The sequence below is a fragment of the Phycomyces blakesleeanus genome, assembly GCF_001638985.1.
Source record: "Phycomyces blakesleeanus NRRL 1555(-) unplaced genomic scaffold PHYBLscaffold_2, whole genome shotgun sequence".
NCBI classification, from domain to species: domain Eukaryota; kingdom Fungi; phylum Mucoromycota; class Mucoromycetes; order Mucorales; family Phycomycetaceae; genus Phycomyces; species Phycomyces blakesleeanus.
In genome coordinates, this window is record NW_017265135.1 from 3,470,027 (window position 1) to 3,492,358 (window position 22,332).

At 35.1% G+C, this 22,332-nt stretch overlaps 8 protein-coding genes across 8 annotated transcripts; 2 read left to right on the forward strand and 6 right to left on the reverse strand.

Moving 5' to 3' along the window:
- Window positions 1-8: 8 nt before the first annotated feature.
- Ndufs6 (NADH dehydrogenase Fe-S protein subunit 6 NDUFS6) lies at window positions 9-878 on the reverse strand. Its single transcript, XM_018440056.1, has 5 exons — window positions 673-878; window positions 524-605; window positions 396-436; window positions 280-310; window positions 9-152 (listed from the first exon to the last, which is right to left on the reverse strand). The coding sequence occupies exons 1-5, from the start codon at window positions 868-870 to the stop codon at window positions 115-117; spliced, it is 390 nt and encodes a 129-aa protein (XP_018298212.1). The 5' UTR covers window positions 871-878; the 3' UTR covers window positions 9-114.
- Window positions 879-1,931: 1,053 nt separating this feature from the next.
- PHYBLDRAFT_140181 (hypothetical protein) lies at window positions 1,932-2,886 on the reverse strand (the record flags this gene model as incomplete). The annotated part of the gene is made up of 4 exons (XM_018430342.1): window positions 1,932-2,081; window positions 2,225-2,329; window positions 2,482-2,605; window positions 2,708-2,886. 4 exons carry the CDS (start codon window positions 2,884-2,886, stop codon window positions 1,932-1,934), a joined length of 558 nt encoding a protein of 185 aa, XP_018298213.1.
- Window positions 2,887-4,943: 2,057 nt separating this feature from the next.
- PHYBLDRAFT_157457 (hypothetical protein) lies at window positions 4,944-5,632 on the forward strand. The gene is made up of 2 exons (XM_018433619.1): window positions 4,944-5,488; window positions 5,587-5,632. Exon 1 carries the CDS (start codon window positions 5,052-5,054, stop codon window positions 5,301-5,303), a length of 252 nt encoding a protein of 83 aa, XP_018298214.1. The 5' UTR covers window positions 4,944-5,051; the 3' UTR covers window positions 5,304-5,488; window positions 5,587-5,632.
- A 761-nt stretch (window positions 5,633-6,393) lies between these two features.
- PHYBLDRAFT_140182 (hypothetical protein) lies at window positions 6,394-6,653 on the reverse strand (the record flags this gene model as incomplete). The annotated part of the gene is made up of 2 exons (XM_018430343.1): window positions 6,394-6,518; window positions 6,581-6,653. 2 exons carry the CDS (start codon window positions 6,651-6,653, stop codon window positions 6,394-6,396), a joined length of 198 nt encoding a protein of 65 aa, XP_018298215.1.
- A 1,104-nt stretch (window positions 6,654-7,757) lies between these two features.
- On the reverse strand, window positions 7,758-8,753 carry PHYBLDRAFT_130491 (hypothetical protein). Its single transcript, XM_018429368.1, has 4 exons — window positions 8,672-8,753; window positions 8,470-8,562; window positions 7,997-8,336; window positions 7,758-7,915 (listed from the first exon to the last, which is right to left on the reverse strand). Exons 1-4 carry the CDS (start codon window positions 8,746-8,748, stop codon window positions 7,829-7,831), a joined length of 597 nt encoding a protein of 198 aa, XP_018298216.1. The 5' UTR covers window positions 8,749-8,753; the 3' UTR covers window positions 7,758-7,828.
- A 684-nt stretch (window positions 8,754-9,437) lies between these two features.
- Window positions 9,438-12,960, reverse strand: PHYBLDRAFT_86071 (hypothetical protein; the record flags this gene model as incomplete). The annotated part of the gene is made up of 5 exons (XM_018443633.1): window positions 9,438-9,672; window positions 9,751-11,416; window positions 11,576-12,206; window positions 12,292-12,522; window positions 12,583-12,960. Coding segments are annotated over 5 exons (3,141 nt in total), but the record flags the coding sequence as incomplete, so codon positions are not given.
- Window positions 12,961-14,590: 1,630 nt separating this feature from the next.
- PHYBLDRAFT_35571 (hypothetical protein) lies at window positions 14,591-15,588 on the forward strand. The gene is made up of 4 exons (XM_018440057.1): window positions 14,591-14,622; window positions 14,732-14,897; window positions 14,962-15,191; window positions 15,318-15,588. The coding sequence occupies exons 1-4, from the start codon at window positions 14,611-14,613 to the stop codon at window positions 15,405-15,407; spliced, it is 498 nt and encodes a 165-aa protein (XP_018298218.1). The 5' UTR covers window positions 14,591-14,610; the 3' UTR covers window positions 15,408-15,588.
- A 931-nt stretch (window positions 15,589-16,519) lies between these two features.
- PHYBLDRAFT_59215 (hypothetical protein) lies at window positions 16,520-21,217 on the reverse strand (the record flags this gene model as incomplete). Its single annotated transcript, XM_018440453.1, has 19 exons — window positions 16,520-16,620; window positions 16,722-16,803; window positions 16,879-17,057; window positions 17,196-17,431; window positions 17,568-17,781; window positions 17,880-17,958; window positions 18,053-18,166; window positions 18,284-18,413; window positions 18,530-18,618; window positions 18,705-18,814; window positions 18,901-18,991; window positions 19,032-19,128; window positions 19,225-19,523; window positions 19,640-19,811; window positions 19,877-19,992; window positions 20,108-20,186; window positions 20,251-20,705; window positions 20,786-20,886; window positions 20,992-21,217. 19 exons carry the CDS (start codon window positions 21,215-21,217, stop codon window positions 16,520-16,522), a joined length of 2,970 nt encoding a protein of 989 aa, XP_018298219.1.
- Window positions 21,218-22,332: the final 1,115 nt, after the last annotated feature.

Sequence of the window (22,332 nt, forward strand, 5' to 3'; positions counted from 1 at the left end):
GTTGAATTGAGTGGCCTTAAAAGAGAAAGAGAAAGGAAAAAAAAGTGGTTTGTGGGCCAGACAAATGCCGTGGTTTATTCGAGTGTTTTTTTTGTTTCCTTTCTACGACCATTTTTAATGATGGTGATGGTTCATTTCAAATCGGATACCACCTACAAAGCATAGCCAAAGAAAAGTCAGCGAATCTTAAAGCATAATAATAATAATAATAATAATAATAATAGTAGTAATAATAATAATTATAACAATAATATAGTATTAAGTTATATTTGTACTTACAATAGCCACATGCATGAGCTCCGGGTTTATCCTATAAACCAATAAAGTGTTAGAATATACTTATTGTCGTTTCTCTTGCTTTTCTGCTGATCAAAAATAATATAATATAATCTTACCAAGTTAATATAGACCTTGGGGTGACCTAAAGGTCCTCCACCTAAAAATTCGCAACAATATTTTTTCTTGATTAAAAATACTCTGAAAATCATTTTGCTTTATCATATATATATATTATTCTTCATACCACCGTTGCAAGAAGTAACACGCTCTGACACGAATTGAATAGGTTCTTCTGCAATTAATTCAATGGCAGCCATGGCGTTGGGCTATAATCACTGAATTTAGGCGTCTATTCATATTTCACGTATTTGGTGTGTGCTTATTATTTGTTACCTGAGTAGCAAGATCGATCTGTTCAAAGCGGGGGCCAGACATAGCCTCCTCCTTGGGACGCTGAGACTTAGACCAGGTTCCGACAAAGTTGGGTGCCTGCTGAATCTGAATGCCAGCCTGCTTGGTGGTCTGTTCCAAAGAGGTGGTGTAGGATCTAATGCTGGTACGACGGATAGCGGCGATGGTGCTGCGAAGCATTGTGGTTGTCTTCTTTTATTTTTTAGATATGATTGGAAAGGGGAGGGGGTATACACATTGTTTTGTATATGAATAGAGAGCCATAATTCATTGCCCGGTATTCATTTTGTTACGTCACTAGTCAAGCGTGGCTTGCTTTCAAAAAGATGTTCTTTTATCTCTTTCTTCAAACTTTCAATGCCATTTATACGTGCCATAGCATGCTTTCATCCCATTATTAATAAATGAAGCGTGATAATAATCAGAGTGTGTTCCTTTTTTTTTTTGGCAAGAAACATTGCGTATCTTTACTAATGATCTTTTAAATAAATTACCTCGTGTACAATTGCCCTACTTTTAATATATAAATATGTAAAATAAAAATAAGCAAGAAATGTGTCGCTGCACATTTGTTTAAAAAATATCTTTTAATTAATAGAGTTTGTGGACAATAAGTTTTCAGAATAAAGGCTTATAAATCTTTTTGTTTTCTTTTATCTCTGTATAAAATAATGAAACAAAAACTCTGGGTATATGTTTCAAGTTGTCAAATTTCTCTCCTTTCTGGAGTATCGTTTGATATCGTTAATTTGATATATAACTCAAGCCAAAAGTTACATAGAAGGGCTTTTATAGATATAATACATGATGTACTGTGTTGGTTTAAGTAAGGCAGGAATTTAGAGAAAATTTGGAAACAAAATATAAAAAGGTGTCAGATCAATAACAAGAAATATATAAAATAAACTTCTTTCTTTATATATTTATGCTCATATAATAAAATGGTTGTTTGGAAAATAGATTGATACGAAAAGATAAATTCTTGGATATGGTACTACTGGTATTCATCTATATTGAATAGCATAACATAATTCTCTTGTACAGCAACAATCAAAGATGCTTCGACTTCTGAGCCCAAAAAACTCATGAGAGAAAGAAAGATATAACCTCAACATGAAACTGCTCATTGGTAATAATATCTAAAACATTCAAACTTCAGATACAAGATGATATGCATGTTTGCTCTTGAATATAGAAAAATTAAGAAGATCTATATTTAATATGATCTCCCTTGGCATCAATTACAGAGTCTGACAAGGATGGTGCATACTTCCTGCCATATTTGATCCAAGTTCGACACATATTACTTTCCATCCTTGTTGCATTACAACCTTCAGATCGCTAAGCTTGTTGATAACGGTCCTCTCATCACTCATACACCTCTCAAGAGCCTACCAGAAATTCTCAATGGAGTTAAGATCCAGGCTTTGAGCTTACCAGTATCCAAACCCCCAAGGTATCATGGCTGCCTTTTTATCATCTCAAAAATGGCTTGGTATGGGAGCTGGTGTTGACTTTTTCAAAAACGAGGTACCTGTTCCGTTCCCGTAAAAGACTTTGAAACCAAGGAAGGATGTTCTGAGCCAAATTGTTCACGTATTGATCTTGGCTTACGTTGCCGTCTATAAACACCAAAGACCTAGAAACAATTCGAGCTAATCACACTACCCTTCTCTCTACTTGGCTCCCTCGATATATATTTTTTTCTTTATACCTTTTAGCAACTATTCTGACAGCTCTGTCTCCTCCACCATTACCTCTGACTGTAAAACTTGATTAATTGAAACATACAACACCTTTCAATTTGTCATCGGTCCGATTAGCATGCTCAAGAGTCCAATCCAACCATCTTTTCTTATGGCTTTCCGTCAAAGCTGGCTTATGGGCTGCAATGTCTGAGTCAATGCCCAAAATGCTTGAGACAAATAATTATTGTCTTTCTACAGACGAATACTTCTATATTCTTTAAAGGGCTTCTTAGCCTAGAATAAGAGGCAGATGGGTTCTTTCAAGCCACTTGGACAAGATAGTTTTCTGTCTTCCCATCAAGATTACTAGGTCTTCCGGACCAGTTTCTTGGCTCTGGAGATCTTGTTCTATCCACTCAATAATGTACTTGAGAGGGAACAGACCCATACCAACCCCCGATGAAATCCAGTTGTACCAAAATCTACTAACTTTATACACATGATGCATTCGTATTTGTAGAATTTACTTCTCTTATACGAATCGCAAGTATTATCTGATGAAGATGTATCTTAAATGTTGTATTTAATTAATAAAATTTGGGGATAACTATGCTTTTTTTTTCGGGGGCCAAAACGCTTTCGGCTGTGAATGTATAGTCCACCAAGTTTACAAATAAATATGCACTGTAAGAAATGGCAGGTATTAAACTACCGACCTGGCAAAAATCGTTAAAAAAGTGCCACCTGGCAACATTCTTCTGAGCTAATAGAGCTTCAGTATATAGTAATCAGTTTCACCTATTTAAGCAAATCAGATGTGTAGAATAATGAGGTTCAGGTCTTATTTTAACCAATAACGTTGGTAGATGGCTTTTTATTGTTATAATGGTTTTAATGTATATCTAGGGATCAGTATCCTTATTAGGATGTTACAAACACTCAAATTTATTAAAAAAAATTCATTTTTATTTATTTTTCACATTGAAAATATCGGGTCTAACGAGGTACAATATGCATACAAGTACTTCTACAACTTGTAGCAGTATTTCTAACTAATTAAAAGACACTTTGTATGAAGCAAGCCGAAAAACTATAACAATAACTGAAAGGCTTTTAACCTATACATAAATAAAAAGAAGAAAGAAAGAAAAAAATTAGTATTTGCATTCTGAAAGAATTTATTTCAAATAGCATACAATTGGTATTGAATGAGCATAAAATAATACAAACCTTTATATTTGATGGTTTCTACACTTTACTCATACTTTCATTTTGGGCATTTATACCTTTAATAGTTTAGAAGATTCGAGCCTAATTATGATCAAAATGAAGTTTGATTAGTAATTTACCATTAAAATCTATTAACATTGATATATTTACCCCAATATTCATATATACATAGCAGCATTATTCTATAACAATATTATTTAGTATAAGAATTACTAAATGTACCATTGATTTTATGCTCTTGATTAAAGAAAAGGAAAAAATGTTAGTGTAGTTAAAAAGCACTTGTTGTTTACTTTTGAAAAGAGAAAAATCTAAGCCTCAGTACAATAACTGAATATCAGTATATAAACATAATAAATTCTGCAAAGTCGTTTTTTACTACTTGGATTGCATTGATTGCATTGATTTCATTTATGAATGTTTATACGTCACAGCATGCCTTATAAAGGTGCTTTATTTTCTAAAAAAAAAAAAGGGCCGCATGATATTGAATTATCAATGGTTTTACCGGACCAATAATAAAGATTATGAGTTCTTGACTTCTTAATATAGCTTTAAGAGTCTTCTGTGATAAACTTTTATTTCAATATCAGTATTCATATGCCTAATTAAGCTGCAAACAACCTAAACATGGTAAAGTTTGTAGGAGATTAAAAAAGTTGCCAGGTTTGCCAGGTTTTTTAAGAAAACCTGGCATTTTTTTTCTTACAGTGATGCACACATACACATACAAAAGATTGTGTTTATGGAGCATCAATTATATTTTATAGTCGTATATTAAAACTTATACTAATTATAAAGAATAATAAAAGGTGTAGCTAATATTAGTAAAAGAGTATTATTCTATACAATCTAACCAAGCATAATGACAAGCACAGTCATTATATTGATGGATTTATTTGTAATTAGACAACTGAAAGTACCTTTTAATTCTTTTTATTTTCATAAATATTCGGATAGTGGAACTGTTTTAAATGGAGTTGTTAAATAAATCAATTATTTGAATTTCACATTGAAATTACAAGTTGCATGATTTAATAAGTACATATACGTTTTTTGAAGTATATTTCTAGCAAGAAGAAGTTGTAATATAAGTAAATATTAGTCTTTACATATAGACAGTTTGATATCTCTCACTCATAAATAAATAAATCCTTTGGGAGGCTTATATATCACATGTTGATAAAAGAGTATGGGCCCAATTTTGTTCAGATCCCGATGTTTATTTTATGCGCCGTGACTTTTACTTTTACGCCCAGATGGCTTTGAAGAAAAAACTTTTAAAACGGGGGAGTGAGTGGGATTTTTTAATTTTCTTCTTTCTCGCGGTTTGTATCTTCTCCATTTTAATTGATACAGTAAAATCAGATATTATCATTCTATCTTGTACAAAGATGCAAGTCAATACTAAGCTGTGGTCCCGGTAATTATGCTTAATTATCGATGCGGTATAGAGCTTGTCAGTCTATGCCTCGCGTATTTCGTAGGGATCTGAGGGTTTCCTGCCATGCGTGTTCGATGTTAGATTGTAGTCATCTCAAGTCTTCTGTGCATGACGTGGCATTTGTAAGCGGCCTTAATTTCTCAACCTCGGTTGGGGAGGAGGTCCTGTTGCATAATCTGATTGTAATGTCGATGGCGGATGCTGCTTTTTTTCTCTTATACAAAACGTGGGAAACTCTGAGGGTTTTCTGACTTAAACGCTCGGTGGGACGTAGTGGCGAACACACCTTACACTTTTGTGTGCTAGCTAGTGGCTCTATCTGCCTAGCGGCTTAGTAAGGTGATAATAATCTCCAACCGCGAGTCTCTCTCGTTTTTGCGAGAGAATCTTGAGCCGACCATACCTCAAGATAAGCAATATTTTTTATTTATAGCAGGTATGTAATAAATAAATAAATAAATAAATAAATAAATAAATAAATAAATAAAAACATTCATTGACAATATACTAATCTTAACTTTTTTGAATATTTAGATAAAGTAAAGCCAAGGTACCACCTTGAACCAGCTCAGCAAAGCTCTTAGGCTTGAGCGTTCATCGACTTTAATTTTTTTTTAAATTTTTTTTTTAATCAATATATAAAAGACCTTAATAAAATCAAAGTTACATATACTTTATTTAAACAAATGAAGTGAAACAGTATATAATATTATACGTGTTTTTGAAATCTATTTATTAAAGTCAACTCTAGTTTTGAATTACTCTGTCAAAAGATTAAAGACTCACAATCTAATGCGTTTTGACACCCGCTAAAAATAAAAGCATGAGCATTGTTTTCTTCCTCATTTTAACAATCTAATCCAACATGCAAGACACATCATCAGAAAACACGCGCGTTTCTTTTGAGAAAAACGATTCCTACTGATACGAATGCATTATGTACATGCATTAAGCAGATGTCAAAGTAATTCAGATTTCATCGGCTGTTGGAATGAGTTTGTCCACGGCCAAGTACATCATTAAGAGAGTAAATAAAACAAGATTTCTAAACCCGAGAAAATGGTCCAGAATACCTAGAAAAAATTATTAGAGAAGAGAGAGTTACTGTCCAATTGGTCTGGAAGTACCTATTTGCCTCATATTCTAAGCTGAAATCCTCTTTAAAGATGACTGAAGTATTTGTCGGTAGAAAAAAAAAACAATCAGCTGTATCACTCGTTTGGGCTTTAGTTCATATAGTACAGCTCATAAGCCAAACTTGATAGATGATCAATAGAGGAGTGTAATCTTGGTCCAATTAATCACGCTCAATAGTCAGAGGTAACGATAGAGGAGCCATAGTTATCGGAAGAGTTGGCGAAAGGTACATGGAAAAAGATATAGTCGAGGGAACCAAGTGGGGTGAAGGGTAGTGTGATAATCTCGAGTTGTTTCTAGGCTAGTAGTTCCAGGGGCCTTTGGCGTGCCTGTCTGGCAACGTAAACCAAGATCAATAAGTGAACATCTTTTCTTATCTCAAAACTTCTACCGTGCTTCAAAAAGCTTTTTTTTGGGAACATAACAGGCACCTCATGTCCTAAGAAGACAACGCCAGCTGTCATGTTAAGTCATATTTGAGATGGTAGAAAGACAGCCATGAGATCCGGGGCTTTTTTGGTATACACACTACAATTGAGTGAGATATGGACCCCACAGCCAAACTATGGTCTCTTTTTGCTAATGAGACTAGCAAGTCAACAATTTCCAGAATTGTTACAAACCAGATACACATAAATCACATCATGGACTTATACAGTGCAATCCAACCATTACACAACAAGGATTTCCATTACAAGGGATTTGAATAGTAATAAATATAAGCGATATTATTGAACTCTCTTTAATAAATAACACTCTCACAATATCTACTTTTTCCATTATTCAGATACTAACCCTAATATCAATCCTAAATACCTTAGTTAGAATGACCTGAAGATAAGAGAAAATGACGGTCATTTTAGCATGCGAACATAGATGTAGGAGGGGGTCAACCCAGCGTAGTTGAAGCATTCATTGTTGAGATCGAGGATCAATCAAATCCAGTCCACCGACTACTACGGGGAAACAAAATGAAGTTATAAGGCTACGAAAAACCGAGGATAATAAGGTACACCAATGCTTTTTTTTTACAGAATTGAAGAATTGTCTATCCGTGGATAAGGTATACAAGACTTGCTATAGTAAACTTCAAAACAGAGGGGTGGGCACTAAGATCTTTCACGGAACAAAAAGTAGCCGTTGAGCTAGACATTGAGTATATCGCTGGATATTTCTTACACCCTACCATATAATTTCAAGTCTATGTAGATGAGGGTATAATAAGAAACTTGGGTACTGAACAACTTTGACCGATCTTATGTCATGAAGCCTGCAATCTGAGCTTCGTCAAAAACATGAATCTAATCGGGATAAACATTCTGAACAGAGCTATGGCAACTGTATTGGCTAAAATTCAATACATACATACATACTACTACAAACTTATAAGCCCTTTGTATAATTTACAATATCAAGCCCTTGATTTTTTTTTTAAAAAAAAAGGAAAAATAATATAGTATGAGCAAATCCTCGTGTACCAAAAAATGAGGGTTTAATATTAAATGTAAAGAAAACTTGTATTTCAAAAAAAAAAACTTTTTTGTTCATATAAATGTATTCATTGAGATATGATATTTGAGACAAATTAGCACTATGGCGTTTTTATTTTATTATTGTTTTTAGGTCTAAAAAAATCTGCTTAGATCTTCTGCATGGCAGCAACATCAACAGACTGGACGTAGTCTTCCAACTCGGTGATCTTGTCAGAGAGATCATCCATGGAGACCTAAAAAAAACATCAAATATAAACATTCATCAGTATTAAAGAAAAACAACGTAATAAAAAGGGATATGATGTAAATCTTACCTTGTCATCCTCAACAACACAGTTGATCTGGAGCTTCTTGATACCGAAACCAATGGCAACCAACTGGGAACCACCCCACAAGAGACCATCCATGGCAATCTCCTTGACGGATTTGGTGAGGACCTCCATATCGGTCTCATCATCCCAGGGCTTGACATCGAGGGTGACGGTGGTCTTGGCAATGGTCTTGGGCTTGTTAGCCTTCTTGGCCTGGTACTCGGCAAGACGCTGGGCCTTGACCTTCTCAGCCTCCTCATCGACCTCCTCATCGTCGGAACCGAACAAGTCGATCTCATCATCATCCTCCTCAGCAGCGGCAGCGGCAGCGGGAGCATCATCCCTTGATGAAAGAGAAACAAAAGAAAAAGATGGGGAGGTTTAAGTTGTCAGCTCTTACGTTCTTCTTCCCCTTTTTTTCACATATTTTATTCTTCCCAAGTTCACGGAATTTGTATACAAAAGATAATACTTACTTCTTCACCTGGGTGTACCATGCGGCAACGTTGGTGAACTCGGCAGCAGGGGCGGCACCGAGAGCCTTGGCAACCTCGTTATCAGCCTCGACGCTATTAAATAACAATAATAATAAACATTATTTATATGTATATATATATATATTAGAGAAACAGAAACGCGTTTTGTAGATAGTATGATCTTCAATTGTTTTTTACGTACGAGGTAATGAACTTGTTCTCAGCGAGGAAACCGTTGAGGATGTGGAGGGCGGTGGGGAGCTCAAGGGTGATAGACATGTTGAAGAAAAAGGGACAAAGGGAACTGAAAACACGAAAAAATTTTACTTGTAAGTTCCCGGTGTCGGCCAATCAAAACACACACCCAGAGTTATTTTTTTTTTAAAAAAAAAATCCGAGACTGTTGCCATAGCGACGTTTTTTTTGGGAATGTAAAAGATCAATGACAAATCAATATATTTCTCTCTATATTGTGTGTATATGATTTTTATTTATTATATTTTAGGATGAATGTTAATATAAGTTATACTGTATATTTGAATGTAATAAATATGAATCTATTTGTTGTAGTATGTGAATGAAGTAAGGGAAAATATTGTAATTTACATGATGAATAAAGCTCTTCTTTCACTATAAAAAGAAGTAAATGAAAATGAAAAAAAAGAAAAAAGAGCAATGATATTCTTTTCTCTTTTGGAAATTCTTGTGATGATTTATATAGAAAGCGTCTCATCAGTGGTGCCTACGATTGTTGAGCTTAAATGAGTTTGTGGAGGCTGGATTGATTTTGAGATTGGATGTGACATTTGCTGCTGCTTCATCGGATTGTTTCCTTGAGCACTATGGCTGGGGGCATTACTCCAAGACACACGCTCATTATCAGCCATGTACACAGAAGGTGGTAGACTTGGTTGCTTCATGGTGGTACCCATGTAGCGCTGCCGAGTTACTGGATTACGAAAAACGAATGCGAACAAGTCATCGGGAATAAGTCTGATTACTACACCAATTGGAAGACTCAATACACCAATTACAAGTGAAATTGCCCAGTGTGGTCCATTCAAGGGTATAACCTGGAAGGCTTCTCCTCCGAATTGTACAATCAAGCACTGTCCAACAACACACACTACAAAAATACCGATAAAGAACTTGTTTGCCCAGATATTGGAAAACACATTTAGTTTACTATCGATTCTTCGGCAACTAGTAAATCGATAAATCAATCGATAAATATAAATAAGTATAAAAGATTTCAACTTGACAAGTTACACGAAGACTTACTTGAGCTCGTTAAATATCTGACAAAACACAAAGGTGTTAAATACGATGGTCTGAAGAATTACATCCTCAGTATCATGCTCCAATACATTTCCATACAGCAACACAAGAGTGACAATGATCTGAAATATTGCTTGACCGATAATCATTTTCCACATTTTCAAAGTAATTAGTGGAGATGATCGCGATTCAGGCGCACGCAACAATAATTCAGGAGTGGGTGGGTCTGTAGCCAGGGCCAGAGCAGCAAAAGTGTCCATAATCAAGTTGACCCACAGCAACTGGACAGCAGTAAGCACTGATTTCTGATTTGAACTCACGACAGCAGAAATGAAAGTAAGGATGACTGCAGTGAGGTTGACAGTGATCTGGAACTCGAGAAACTTCTTAACCGCATCGTTTACACACCTGCCCCACATAATGGCCTTTACAATACTCGAAAAGTTATCGTCCATCAAGATAATGCTCGAGGCTTCCTTGGCTACTTCGGTACCTGCAATTCCCATTGAGAATCCTACATCGGCCATCTTCAGGGCCGGGCCATCGTTTGTACCGTCTCCAGTGACAGCCACAATGTCCCCTAGTTCTCTGAGACGGCTCACGAGGATCCTTTTGTCTTCCGGGCTCGATCTAGCCAAGACCTGGAGGCGCGGGAGGACAGTGTCCATTTCAGATTGCGGGAGGGCACGAAATACTGGGCCTTCCATCACAATGCCGCCCTGTGTATATATACCACATTCTTTTGCAATACTTTTGGCTGTCACTAGATTATCTCCGGTCACCATCCTTACAAACACACCTGCTTGCTGGCATGCCTTGACGGCTTCTGTGACACCCGGTCGAAGCGGATCCTGGATACCAACGATACCGAGGAGGGTGATATTGTTGCCATGCACAAGATCTTCAAAGTTTACTTCGCCATCGGGATCTTGCATGTGTGGTGGCCAAGTCTCAAAGTCACGATATCCTATTCCTATAGTCCGCAGACTGCGCAGTGCATAGGTCTGAATGGTATGTTCTACTCGCTTACGGTCTTCAGCTGTCAATGGGCGTGTCTTGATAACCTCTTGGTCTAGGTTGGAAGAGTCGTAATTTTCGGCTTTGAGTGAGACGATAAAAGAACACTGTTCCAAGAATAGCTCAGAGGCCCCTTTGATGTGTGCACGGTATAGACAACGATGTGGATCGGTAGGGTGCGGGATACGTATTACTACAGCCATGGCTTTACGCTCGGAACTAAAAGGAAACATCTGTTCAACTGGCAAACTGTTGCGTAGTGCGTCGTAGGGCTTTGAACCTGTGGCACGAGAGAATGCCAACAGAGCTGTTTCGGTCTTGTTACCTACAAATTGGGTCTCGCCCTTATCGTCTGTAGTCTCGAATGCCGAGCTATTGAGAGCAATTGACTGATGGAGTATATTTAGGACAACAAAAGGCACCTTTTGCGGTAGGGCGGCAATCTCGGTAATGTCTGCCCTTGGTTCAGTGCTTTTTTCTACAAATCTAAAGGAGACTCCGAGGGTTCCCGCGACGACGGTCATCTTATTTTGTGTGAGTGTACCAGTCTTGTCAGAGCATACGGTTGTAGCATTTCCCATAGTTTCACATGCTGCTAACACTCGGACGAGATTGTTGTCTTTTAGCATGCGCTGAGTTGCATATGCTAAGGCTATGTATACAAAAGGAAAAGAATAAAATGAAGAAAAAGAAAAACAACAAAAATATTAAATGATGAGTATGTATGTATGTGAACATGAATAGATAATAAATGCAAATTCTAAATTCTATTAGCAAATGCTCGATTTAAATATAACAGACATTTACTCACCAAGCGTAACTGCTAAGGGAAGACCTTCTGGTACAGCCACGACAACAATTGTGACAACAACAATTAAGATCTTCATAATATCCATTACAATTGTAGTTGCCTGGCTAGGAATTCCCTCTTTCCATCCCACAAAGTAGCGGATCAAAAGTACAATTAACATCAATATTCCAGCAGCTGATCCAAGTTTGGCAATCATATCTGCAAGGCCATTGAGCTTCTCTTGAAGAGGTGTTGTTTCTGGCTCGGATCGTAATGCCATCATAGTCCGACCGTAATATGAATTTTGCCCGATGGCTGTGACAAGGTAGGTACACGAACCCTCGAGAACCTTTGAGCCGGAAATAATGAAAGGGTCTGGCATGGATTTTGAGGGCTTGAGAGTTGGGTTGGAAGTTTTTTCCTTTAATAATAGGTTATCTTGGTCTTCCTTCCAGAGAGTATAGCACAGCTGCCAGTCTTGTTTGCGAACAGCATCTGATTCTCCTGTAGCAGCAGACTCATCACATCGTAAGTTGTGGCCTTGAATAAATATACCATCTGTAGCCGCAATGTCTCCTGGCTCGAGATGTAAAATATCGCCGACTTGGATATCCCGTACTGGAACTAGTAAAGGAATACCTCCTCGTGTTGCCTAATAATGATAAATGAAATGCAATGAAATGAAATGAAAGATGAGATTGTATAGATCAAATTCTACAGAGATTAAGGTTACATACTTTGACTGACCGATCTTCCTTTTTTGCATTCAGTTTTTGGAATTGCTTTTCTTTTTGATAATCATTTGCACTGCCAATAAGAACAACAAGTAGAATGGCAATGATGATTGCCACACCTTCAACCCATTTTACGCCTGCTATTCGGTTACCAAGAGAGTCATATTCAGGTACGGCAATATCTTCATAGAGGCCAACACTGAGAGATACAACGGCCGCGATTGATAAAAGGATCTGTGGTTATGGGCTGTGATTAGAGAAAGTGTGGTTATGATAAGGAGTACAAAAGCCTACCAACGTTTTGTCTTGGAAGGCTACCCACATGAGATGGAATATTGATTTTGTCTTGACTTCTGGGAGGACATTTGAACCATAGATGTGTAGTCTCTGTGGAAAGGGACTTTGGGACTCTAGATTTCCTTCAGTTTCGGTCGATTGTGGATCAATATTGGGTGATATATCGTTTGACTGATTGGAAATGATTTCGGGTTTGCTTAAGATTTGTTCGATGGTTATTGGGGAGTGAATATCAGCGTTTGGGATTAAGCCTGTAGATAGGTTGACATGGAGACCTCTTGCGATGCCCAATAGACCCCCAAGACTTGCGAGAAGAGGCAAATTCTTTGGGTCCATGAGGTCAGAGAGCTGATCAGGAGTAAATGCGAAGGGATTTTTTGGGTCATTGTGTGGCGTAGGGTGTTCTCGTAAGTCAATTGTGACAGAGGTTGGAGAAGAGTCTGGTATTGTAAGTGATAGATTGTTTCTAGAGGACATTTATGGTTATTATACTTTAATAGGTATTTAATGCTAATAGTGAAGTATTAACAATAGTAGTAATTATGAATATGAAAGTAATTATAATTTTATAGAGTAGTAATAAAAAGAAAGTCGATCAAGAGGTATAGAATTTATTGAATAAATAAATAAAATTAAAAAATTAAAAATTAAAATTAAAATAAAGGAAGTTTCTAATGAAGACGATAAAAAGATAATATAAATTTCTTGGGTAGAAGCATTCTCTTGTTTCGGAAGCACCTTGTCTACTTCTTAGTAGTAAGAAAAGAAGAAGAAAAAAAGGGGGGAGAAACAATGAGGGAAAGAGGGGGGGTGAATGGGTGAATGAGTGAGTGAGTGAGTGAGTGAGTGAATATTAACGATAAAATAGAGTGAGATAAAGCTGAATGGTTTTTTAGGTGAGTTGCAGGACAGTTGAACAGCAGAAAAGATAATATTAGATTGTAATCCAAATATTTAGTTTATTTTTTTGTACATATACTTTGAGTTGGTTTTCCAATAGGGATGTGTCTTGGCCAAATCTGCAAGACAAGAATTAAGAATATAATATATATATATATATATACAATAAATAAATAAATTAACATGCAACTTTTTTTCTTCTTCATCTTCTTATTTTTTATATGTATTCTATTATTTCTGATAATCCATTACGACGTGAGATATGGCTCATTTATTCGCTATTGTATGTTAAAGGAGTCCAAAGGGGGGGGGGGGGGGGGAGATTTATTTAAAAAGGCTTGGTTAGGAATTCTTTACACACATATGTATATCTGTGTAGTGTGTAATAAATGAACAAATGTTTATAGTACACACTGCACTAAAATACACTATACTGCACTGCACTAAAATACACTATACTGCACTGCACTGCCTTACAATATATACATACATACTACATACATACTACATACATCTTCCTCTCTTCCTTTCTATTTACTTTCAAATGTATGTACCCCAAATGTATCTAGTCATCCCATTTCCTGCGATCCTTCCTACGACCTTGATAATATTGGATACAAAAAAAAGTGAATTATAAGAGGGTCAATTTATACAGTAGTAACCCACCCAAAAGATAAAAGATCATCAAGAAACATTCCGACAAAAAAAAAGAAACAAAGTATAATCCTAAAGTTCAATATTTTCTTTTTCTTGGACCAATTTGATCTTCCTTGTCTTACTCCAGACCCTTGGAAATCTCCCTGGTTACATATATTATTATTAGGTTCAACGTCACTTTATTCTTTTTTATATACTATAATAAAATAAAGCACAGCACAGTACCGCACAGTACAGCACAGTACAGTACAGTACAGTACAGTACAATACAGCACGTCCACACACAAAGGTCGTACAGTTCATTTTGAATGATTGTTTTTTTACTTCACCGATTGGGTCTCCATATTAACAAATAAGGAATAATCAAAGCATTCATTCCCTTGAAATTATTACCGCCATTATTATACTTCTTTACCTAAATTCTTTCTTTCTTTTGCTCTTTACTTATCATTATCCATATCTTTAGAAATGACTGGACCTGTAAGTAGCCAAACACACATACACACACACATATATATATATATATAAATTAATCAATATATCAATATATCTATATACATATAAACACGCGTTAATATATTCTATTCAGGCTGTACGGAAGAGTAAGCAACGCAACGCACGCCAGAATTCAAATGCGTTTGGCATATTTACTGGACAGGAGATCATGGAATATAAACAAGTGTTCGGTATCATGGACACAAACGACGATGGCATAGTCGATGCCAAAGACCTTGAAGTTACATTTCAACGCCTGGGTGAGTCAACTTATATAAACGTTAACAGGATTCTAATGATATTTATTCATATGTTTTCTATCAGGTCAACCAGCAAGTGTTGAACAACTAGAGAACATGATGAGCGAGGCGCCTGGATCGATCAACTTTACGGTGTTCCTGACATTGATGGCTGATAAGCGTGCCGATATAGACCAAGATAATGTTATTATGGATGCATTTTCTGCATTTGATGAAAGTGGAAAAGGCATCATAAATGCTGAGTATCTTCGAGAGTGTATGACCACCATGGGAGATAGATTCACTGATGAAGAGGTAATATAATTTTTGGAGATTATGAATTATAAATTATAAATTATAAATTATAATTATAATATTCTTTTTTGGAATTCTTGACTGGTTGAATATTTGCTAATGGAATGCACTTTTATGTATATGTAGGTAGACATCATGTTCAAGGGAACACCTGTAGATGAACATGGAAATTTCAACTATAGAGACTTTGTTAATGTTCTTAAGCATTGTGGATAGACACCATATCTTTTCTTATATCTTGTTAACCTTTTTAAAGTTGATCCTTTGCCCTGTATATATCTATATAGCTATACATGTGCCTACCTATAGAATGTTATTTATTTTTCTACATATAAATATATGTATATACCTCTTTATCTATCTATATACATTTTCCTAATAAACCCATTTTGATAATACATTTTTTGTTTTTTTTTCCTAAAGCAGACTGGACTTACTTCCCCCCTCCCTTCTTCTCCTCTATATTTTCATTTCTATATATATTTTTTACTACGCAAAGATGTACAATGATTTCAGAAGGTGGTGAATTTTCCAAGAAATCTATTTTTCTTTAATATGTGCATCTTCAACCCAAGACACACTAAAAGAAGAAGATGAAAAAAATATATGTGTATATAAAATTTCTTCTCTTTCTTCTCTCTACTTTTTACTCCTTTTACCTTTCTCTCTCTCTCTCTGATTGACTAATATTAGATAAACCATAGTCTCTTGTGATGTAGCATATGCCTACATACACACAGCTTAGGAGAATACAAATGATCTATGAGCAGCAATAGGCTCATCTTCCAAAAAAAAATCCTTGGCGTATGTCTGAAAACCTAGAAGCACAGAAGCACCTCTTTTTTCTTTCTTTCTTTCTTTCTTTCTTTCTTTTTTTATTTCTTTTTAAGGAGATTAACTATATTGTCCTTTTGAGTCTCCTTTTTATATATATAAAACTTTATGTAGCCTAGGCAGTTGGCTCCTTTTGGGCTAATTTCTGTTTTGTGAGCGTGTGATAGAAAACCAAATCCTTCTTATGATTCTTTTACCTGTTATTACAATGTAAGGGATCGATACCATAAAGTAGGTTTGATTGAAATGATTTTATTTTTATTTTTTGAAAGGTCTCTGGAGCTTAGAAAGATTAGCATGACCTTAAAAAAAAAGGTTAGAGAGACAAAGACAAAGACGAAGATAAAGTTAAAGAGTATCGAAAGATCCCTTTAAGTATATTGGACTTTATGAGCACACATCTCCTTTTACATCGCTTTTATTTTAGAGCACATCAATTGTTGGCTTAAGAATTCTTCATCTATTATATTTGAATAGATAATCAACAATCGTATTTATTTTATTTGTTTATTTTTTAAAAATTTTGAATATAGATCGGTCTCGTCTTCTTTGATCGATTCGAGCTCTTTAGTAATCCTCTTCATTTCTTTGGATTCTATTATTATTATTATTATTATTATTATTATTTGAAGAATAATAATAAAGAAGAATTAGATTACACAAATGACTTTTTATTAAATTAAATTATATACTTACCTAATAATTTATTTAATGGTAGAGAGTCAGGACCTTCGCCATTGGCAGACATGTAAGCCAATCGAGAATAGCCCAAAAGTGCCTACAAAGAATGTATTAAAACAATAGGCTACATGTTAACCGGAAGAAAGAAAGAAAGAAAGAAAGGGAATCTTACCTTTCTCTTTGAGGGTTCGTGCTCTGTTCTTAGTACCTCTTGCAGAGCACCGAACATATTCTTATAATCACACACACGCATATAATGTATCCATGCAATCGGAACCTTATTTTCTTGAAAAAACTCTGTGATGGGCTGAAAATATGATGGCTTTAGCTTTAAAATCTTGCCTTCTTGATCTACAAATTTATGTTGATTAGAGCATTACTTTTAAGATAAAAAAATGACAATGACAAAGAAAATGGCAATAGCACTACAGACAGCATCATCACTGCTACTACTACTACTACTACTACTACTATTATTATTAAACTTACTGTGATCGCAATACCATTTGCATAAAGAATATACAAATTCATTTCCATATCGACAGAGATATGTTTCGCGTAATTTTTCAGCTTCAGTCCCTTCTTCACTCTGAGTAATTTCAAGGAGTGCACTAAAATGTTTAGATTTCTCTGCCATTTCAATTGCCAATTGCTTGTACCCAGTCTTGAAAATTGTTTCGATTACAAATCCTTGGATCTGGTGTACTGTTTTATCTACAGCAGAGCTTTTTTACACAATTGATTTTTTTATGTTTAGTTTTTGTTTTACGCGTTAGAAATTGGGTATTTATATACATTTATATATCAATAAAAAGAAAGTAAGGAAGATAAAGTAATTCTTATTTTGTACCAAAATCTTACCTGTCCTCTTCTGAAATATCCAAGTTTAACAGTTCCTGACCGAGATCACAGAGCTGTTTCCCAAGATCAGACTCCATATTCACCGGCAGATTTAGAGTGATATGTTCATTGAGAGTGTTTTTCTCGTCGACAAAATTATCTGTATATGATTGGTTTATGGAGTGGAAAGCGTACGTCTTTTCAAATGAACTCTTTAATAACTTTCGCCATTTGACTATGTGTACATATATATCATCATCATCATTAGTATCATTATTATTTACAGAAGCTAGTCTCACATTATTTCCTGTTAAATATTCTTTAAACACTTACGAGTCCAGACTTTATTAACATCAGGTAGATTATAATCCTTGAGGCGGGTCTCAAACTTTCTATAAGCGTGGCGTATACTCTAAAATACCACCAATACCAAAAACAAATAAATCAAAAGAGTTAATTTTCAAGGGAAAAGGAGAAATCTGTTTACTTCAATATATATATATTACCAAGATAAGTTCGTTGGCTCTGATTCTAAATCCCTGCATTTTCATAGGAGAAGTGAAATAAAGAGATTCTTGTATATTGGCAAAGGCCTCGAAGAATTGAGTGGGGAAAATACACTTGTTTGTGGATAGGAGTTTACCAAATTTAAGTCAGTCAGTTACAAAGGAAGCAGTTTTAGTCCGGGTTTATTGACTGTATAGAGCCTCAAGCATTAATTATTTACTATTCCTTACATGTTTTGACAAAGAATCGGCCAAAATTCGCTCATTGTCTTGAAGCGTGAGCATGTGTTTAGATGGAGATAAACCCAAAAACACCTTTTCAATAATAGCTGTGTATTCAAAGAAGTGTGCCGACTTTTTTCTTTTTATATTTATATCGATGTTATGTAAATATGGGTATTAGTAACATATTTTTTATATAACCTTTTGAGAAAGCATATAGCCAGCCATTTTTGTTTATTTTATTTGCGTACTTACTTTTGATTAGTATATTGTTTCCATATCTCATCAGCTACAATCGAAGCTTCTGTATATGCGAGTAGCTTTTTCCTGGTTGTCCGATCAATCTATAGCAGTAGCAACAGCAGCAGTAGTATTATTAGAATGTTGTGATCTGTTCCATTATAAAACACATCATGTCACCGAAACCTACCTGGCTGAATAAATCTTCTTTCTTTAAGGCATCAGCAATGTTCATAATGAATTGTAAACGCAAAGAAAAGAAGGGTGTAAAATTCATCTTTGGTCCTGTAAAGAAACAATCTGCCATCCAAATATCGGATTAGCATACAATTTCTTATATATATATTTTATCTATACAAAGTTTTAATTACAGGAATATTGCTTACCTCCAACAAAGACACTGTGTGTGGCAGATAGTGCAGCTTTGCCTATATTGCCACGCATTGGCCTGGTAGATATGGGAAAAGATAATGGGTTCTATTTACACATAAATACAACCTTTTATTTAGTTTCTCACACGTATTCTATGACTCTTTTCCCATACATTGGCCTTGTCTTGGAATGCCGCAGCTTGCAAAAGCCTTTTTTCAAGAAACTTTGTATTATCAAATACTCTATTTTTTTTAAAAAGAAAAGGTATTTCAATAAATATATACCCAATATTTAGAACATATGGATATAATTGCTAATATTTTTATCACAATACTTACTCATTTGATTTCTTATCTTTGATTGCTTTGTGGTCTACCTTGAATTCCAAGACTTTACCCATGGCAGTAAGAATTGTTGCCACCGAAGCGTCATCTTCATCAGACTTCTCTCTGTTGGTATCTTGAACAGTGGTGTAAAGAAACATGTCGCCCAGTTCTGGTTTTAAGCCAATTGTGCTTTCAAATATGGTATGTTGGTCGATACAGATAGATATGACGCTGTCGTCAAAGGTTACAAATGCAATAGGCCCAGTTCCAGAGACTCTAATGGTCGGCTTTCGTTTTTTGCTACTCATTATCTAATTATTATTATTTTTATGTTTTGTTTAATCAAATATGTTAGTTGATTTGACAGTGGCACACTCTTGGACCTCTAGAATCCTCCACTCCCAATGATTGTTTTAGCTTTGTATACCGTTGAATATGGCAGGGTGACAATATGATTTATCTTGTATTCTTTTTCAGTAAGTTGATATCCCTCTACTAATGAGCTTATAGTAGAGATATACAAAAGAATAACAGCAAATTGGGTGCAGTTATCCATCTCTGGAACATGGTATGATACAAGAAGTGCCGATGTGCCCGGACTTTAAAGCTCTTTAGCCACACTGTACATACATAGCAGTTAAGAAAGAAAGAAAAAAATGCTTACTTGTATCTGTCCATGTCAATTATATGTATTTTCACATCCTCATCCGATGGTCTTTTCAAGATATTCTTTGATATGTATTGCTTGACAGCAGGTACAACGTCTAATTTGAATAAGAGCTGTATAGAGCAACGGCTAAATTAATAAAAGAAACCATCTACTATTTGTGTATGTGTATCTTCATGTTTTTGGGTTATTTTACAATAATAGTAGTCAGAAAAAGAAAAAGCTCACCTTTGGGTCACCATTCGCGGAGACCGCCCACTTTTGAAGCATTCCATCATTCAATGTCATAAAGCAAGTGTCGGCATTCCTATAACTTGCGTGTAAGTAGCATTCGATAAATAAAATCACTTTACTCTTTATTATATCCTTACATGCTTTCAGTTTTGACGAGTCTAAGTACAGGAAGATTATCTTTACAGCCATGTGTGCCTCTAACCCGCGTAATTGCAGACGGAAGCCAATTTTCAAGGATGTTTGAAAAGGCCGATCCTTTGTGAGAAGATTTAATCGAAAAATCAACTGTGCTTTGGTTACTTTGGATAGCCAGCAATATCACTCTTCCTGAAGAGGTACCGACGACAATTTGGTTGTGAGACAGAAGACAGATCGAGGTTATATGACTCTGGGTTTCCAAAGGCATTTTATGAGTACAGCAGGGATTTGAAAACGGCGCTGCCGACTTGATATTCGACCAAAGCGATGCATTTCCATTGATATCAATTACAAAAAGCTTTGCTGAGGACGTATCTGTGTGCGCCGGGATCATAATAACAAAAGGAGAAGATTGGCAGCTGGGTGGTGGCTTTAAAATAATTTCATCGTATGTCTGGTAATGAGTGTATAGAGATTGAAATCATGTTAGAAATCCCAGTGTTTATGGTGTGTTTGGATGATGTGATTTTGTACCTTGGGATCAACTTTGAGGTAAATAGAGACAAGACTTTTGCTTGCCATGACGGCATAATGTGCGTTACATGATGCATAGGCAAAAACATCCTCAGGCCTGTCTGTTTTGCATAAGAGCAGTAAGTTTGAAAGTTGCCCTTTACATCTTAACAGCATGTGTATATGGGTATGTTATTATTATTATCATTATTATTATTATTATTTACCACATGAGTTGATAGTTTCTAATAGCAAGGGTGGAATAGCATTTTGTCTAAGCACAATATATGTTTTGTCGAATTGAAGAACGTCTGGATGATTCCATGGAAATTGCACTAATTTCAATTTGTCTTTCAATGTATAATCGTCAAAGATGTCTTTTAATTGAGACATTTTGTTTGTGTGATTGGGAGAAATGAACTTGGTCTCTGTAGATTCATCAGTCAGATTCATTTGATCTATGGCGATGAAGTTCTCTCAGTTTTGTGATTATTGTCTTATTTTTAATACCTCCACTATATTTTATTTATTCCTTTTCCTTTTATTTTCTTTTTATAACAGTAATACTAATATATCTAAGTACATACATACATACATACATATATATATATATATGTCTATATATATGGGTGTATATATATCAAGAACAATCTTTATACTTCTTTTTCTTTTCTTTCTTTAAGCTCAAGCAATGGTGACCGCAATTTTACCAAACCATTGTCCAAGTCTACGTCACTGTCGTTGATAGTTTCATACTTTGTTATTTTGTAAAGATAGTATGTATGTGTGCGAGAGAGAAATGATTTCAACATAGCGTGTGATTATTTATCGTCTACAAACCTTTATAATTTATGTATCAGTTCCAGATATTCATGTATGTATATATAGTAATGTTTTAGGAAGACTTACATGCAGTTTAATCTAATTTTTTGCTGATGAAGTATTTTATTTATTTATGTATGACATGAAATGAATTGTTAACATTTGTTTCTTCAAAAATCTATCAGGACTCAAAAGGTTTAGCTTGTAGTTTAGTGGAAACCTATTTTGTTCTGCAATAGCAATGTGGATCAAATTATACTTTTAGTGGCTACTTTTATTTCTTTGTTTTATTATGGCTCTGCTTATTTTCTTTATACAAGGTTCCTGAAAGAAAGAATTGTTTTATTGTTTTGGATTTAAATGATCAACAAAGATCTGTAATATGTATTTGTAATAATATAGACTTGGGAAGTGATATCAGTTTGATTATGTCTATTGAAGACCTGTCATTTTAGCATTTAGCATTTGGTATTTGAATTTTTTTTTCTCTTCAAAAATTTTTAGGTATTCCTTTACCTTTCCAGGAAAATTTGCTGACAGAAAAAAATTCTTTTGATGAAGTTATCGAAACTTGACCTCTCCAATCACGCATTTTTGGGCAAAAGCGTATCTAACCACAAAATTTATAAATTAGTTATATAAATATCGCTTTGAACTAGTGAAAATGTTTAATTATTTCTATTTTATACCTGGTTTTACCTATATAATTTAATACCCTTTTTTTTTGTTTAAAAAAAAGTAAAAAC